Source organism: Dermacentor variabilis, chromosome 7 (genome assembly GCF_050947875.1).
Source record: "Dermacentor variabilis isolate Ectoservices chromosome 7, ASM5094787v1, whole genome shotgun sequence".
Lineage (NCBI taxonomy): Eukaryota > Metazoa > Arthropoda > Arachnida > Ixodida > Ixodidae > Dermacentor > Dermacentor variabilis.
In genome coordinates, this window is record NC_134574.1 from 67,270,112 (window position 1) to 67,272,306 (window position 2,195).

Below are 2,195 nucleotides of genomic sequence, written 5' to 3' on the forward strand. Positions count from 1 at the left end.
GAAATGTTATTTCACGATAATGAACGCGGTCTGGCGCTAGAAATGTTTAGAAAGCAAATTCGGGAGCGGGAACCGCTAATGTAGACTAAATATGTCACCAGGTTAAGTACAGAATCTGGATTACTCCTCAGAGGACAGGGAAGAACAATGAAACGAACTAGGAGCTTGTGTTGTCGTCTTTGTAACTTCGCAAATATGGCAGCATTGCTATGCCGTAGATAGCAACATGGAATTCTACTACTTATAGGCAAAATACTGACGCCTACGTGCTTTGAATTTGACGAGCAGGCACGTGATCACGGAGAAACACCTCAGAATCCTCCTTGCCACCCTCAGACCCTGGCGACATGGAGCGCGTGCTGCAGTTTTCGGTGCTCTTGTGGAAGAACATGTACCTTCGCCGCCTGAGGGTGCGTCCGGTCGCCTTCGTTGTCGAGATTCTGATGGTGACCGTGCCGTTCATCAAGATCCAGAACGAGCGCGGCCGCGGAGGCAACGACGCCGTGGTCAGCAGCATCATCTACCCCGTGTACACGCCGGACTTATCAGACCTCAGGTTGGACACGGTGTTCTACGGACCCGTCAACAAGTACACGCGCCGTATCATCGAGGCTGTCCAGAAGAGGCTGCCTGGAGTCGGTGAGTGGCTCTCGGCAACCCTATACAGCAAGGTGGTCGGTACGAATTCGCCGTACCGCGCAGGCAAAAATATTTGAATGAGGAAACCAGACGCAGTGCAGAAAGGCAAGAAATGTGGATTATCAGGCACCCTATGCTTTACCAACCAGTTTTTGTCAACAGAGCAATGCTCAACGTCATGCTTCGCGAGTAGGGCCAGGTTCAAAAGCACGTGGGGGCACTGGGCTGTGGATCTCTCCCTGCTTCGACGTATTGAGTCTTGTGTCTGCCTGAGGAAGGCACCAGCCCATCTTTTTGAGAACGGTATTGTGTCGCTAAGCGCCAGGTTTTGTGTTTGTCACTCTCGCGCTATCCTCGTTTGTCAGGGGGGCGAATCCATAGTAGCATCAAGAGAGCATAGGGCTCATTAGAACGAATAAAGTACTGGGAAAAAGGAGTTACTGTCGTCGTATCCGGATGGAACGACTTGGTACAGGCGGGGAAACGCCGAGTGGGAAAGCAATGAGGTAAAAAGTAGAGGTGAAAAAAATTAGCTTTTTTATCCGTATTTCTTTTAAAAGTAGCAACAGCAGTACCTCTGCTTGCTCCGCATCTATCAAATCAAGACTTACCCACCCTTTCCTTGTTATTTCGAGCACCTTCAGTTACCCTTAGCTTATTTTCACCCTTCGCCATTAGGGTAGAAGCGTGTTAACTACCCATGCTTATACGCTGCTAAGGAAAGCGGTTGTCGCTTTGATTACTACAGGTTTTCTTTCAAAACATTGGCTGACATTTTTTTATGCAACCACAGTATATTACTTACGTCTAACGAGTTTGACACAATGACCTTACCGTGTCGTTCAAGCTACACCGCCATGTAGACGGATTCCCTGGTCGGCTTCTGAGTAATGTTTAATGCCAATAATTTCACATATCGACAAATTTCTTATTAACCAACTCAGGCGCTAGAAATGTGCTCCCTTACTGTCTCCTTGTCACCGCGCCTGCTGCAGCGGTGAAGACAATGATGGACGAGACGACGATGGCGCGGATGCTCTTCTCACGGAACGTGACACCGAACACGGTCGGTCTCTACTTCCAAACGGAATCTCTCGGCGACGACGTGCCCCACGATCTTGCGTACACCATCATGTTCTCGAGTGGTGCCTACGAGATTGCCAAGACTCGCAAGGTCGTCACAGAGACCGGACCCTCGCAGGCCGAAGACCGTGAGTGGAAACTCGTAATGCTTCAGATATCAAAACTGCTGTTTGCTTAGGAGCGGCGTGCAGTGTTCTTGGTTCCAAGCGAAATAAATAATGCATATTTAAATCAATATTGGTTTTGTGTGTGGAATTCGGCTTTTAACATAGGGTCAGTGATGCCCAGTTTCCAAAATGCCTAGTTGGCATACATTCCGTGTAAAATGGGCGTATCATCGATCCAAAATTTAAAACCTGGATTCAGATGTCTCACTTAAGTTCTCTCTGTAGGATAACAACTTGTTGTAGGAATCAATAGCAACTGTATAGTGCTGATGTCAATGAATATTTCCAGCTCGCCATATACAAATC

The 2,195-nt window shown here is 48.0% G+C and overlaps 1 protein-coding gene across 1 annotated transcript; it reads left to right on the top strand.

The window, feature by feature from the left end:
* Positions 1-292: 292 nt before the first annotated feature.
* Positions 293-1,948, top strand: LOC142586825 (uncharacterized). Its single transcript, XM_075697694.1, has 2 exons — positions 293-639; positions 1,635-1,948. The coding sequence occupies exons 1-2, from the start codon at positions 348-350 to the stop codon at positions 1,898-1,900; spliced, it is 558 nt and encodes a 185-aa protein (XP_075553809.1). The 5' UTR covers positions 293-347; the 3' UTR covers positions 1,901-1,948.
* The last annotated feature ends 247 nt before the right edge of the window (positions 1,949-2,195 follow it).

Coding starts and splice junctions, on each gene's coding strand:
- LOC142586825 (XM_075697694.1), top strand. CDS start 348: ATGGAGCGCGTGCTGCAGTTTTCGGTGCTCTTGTGGAAGAACATGTAC. Junction 640..1,634: donor GAAGAGGCTGCCTGGAGTCG/GTGAGTGGCTCT, acceptor CGCCTGCTGCAG/CGGTGAAGACAATGATGGAC.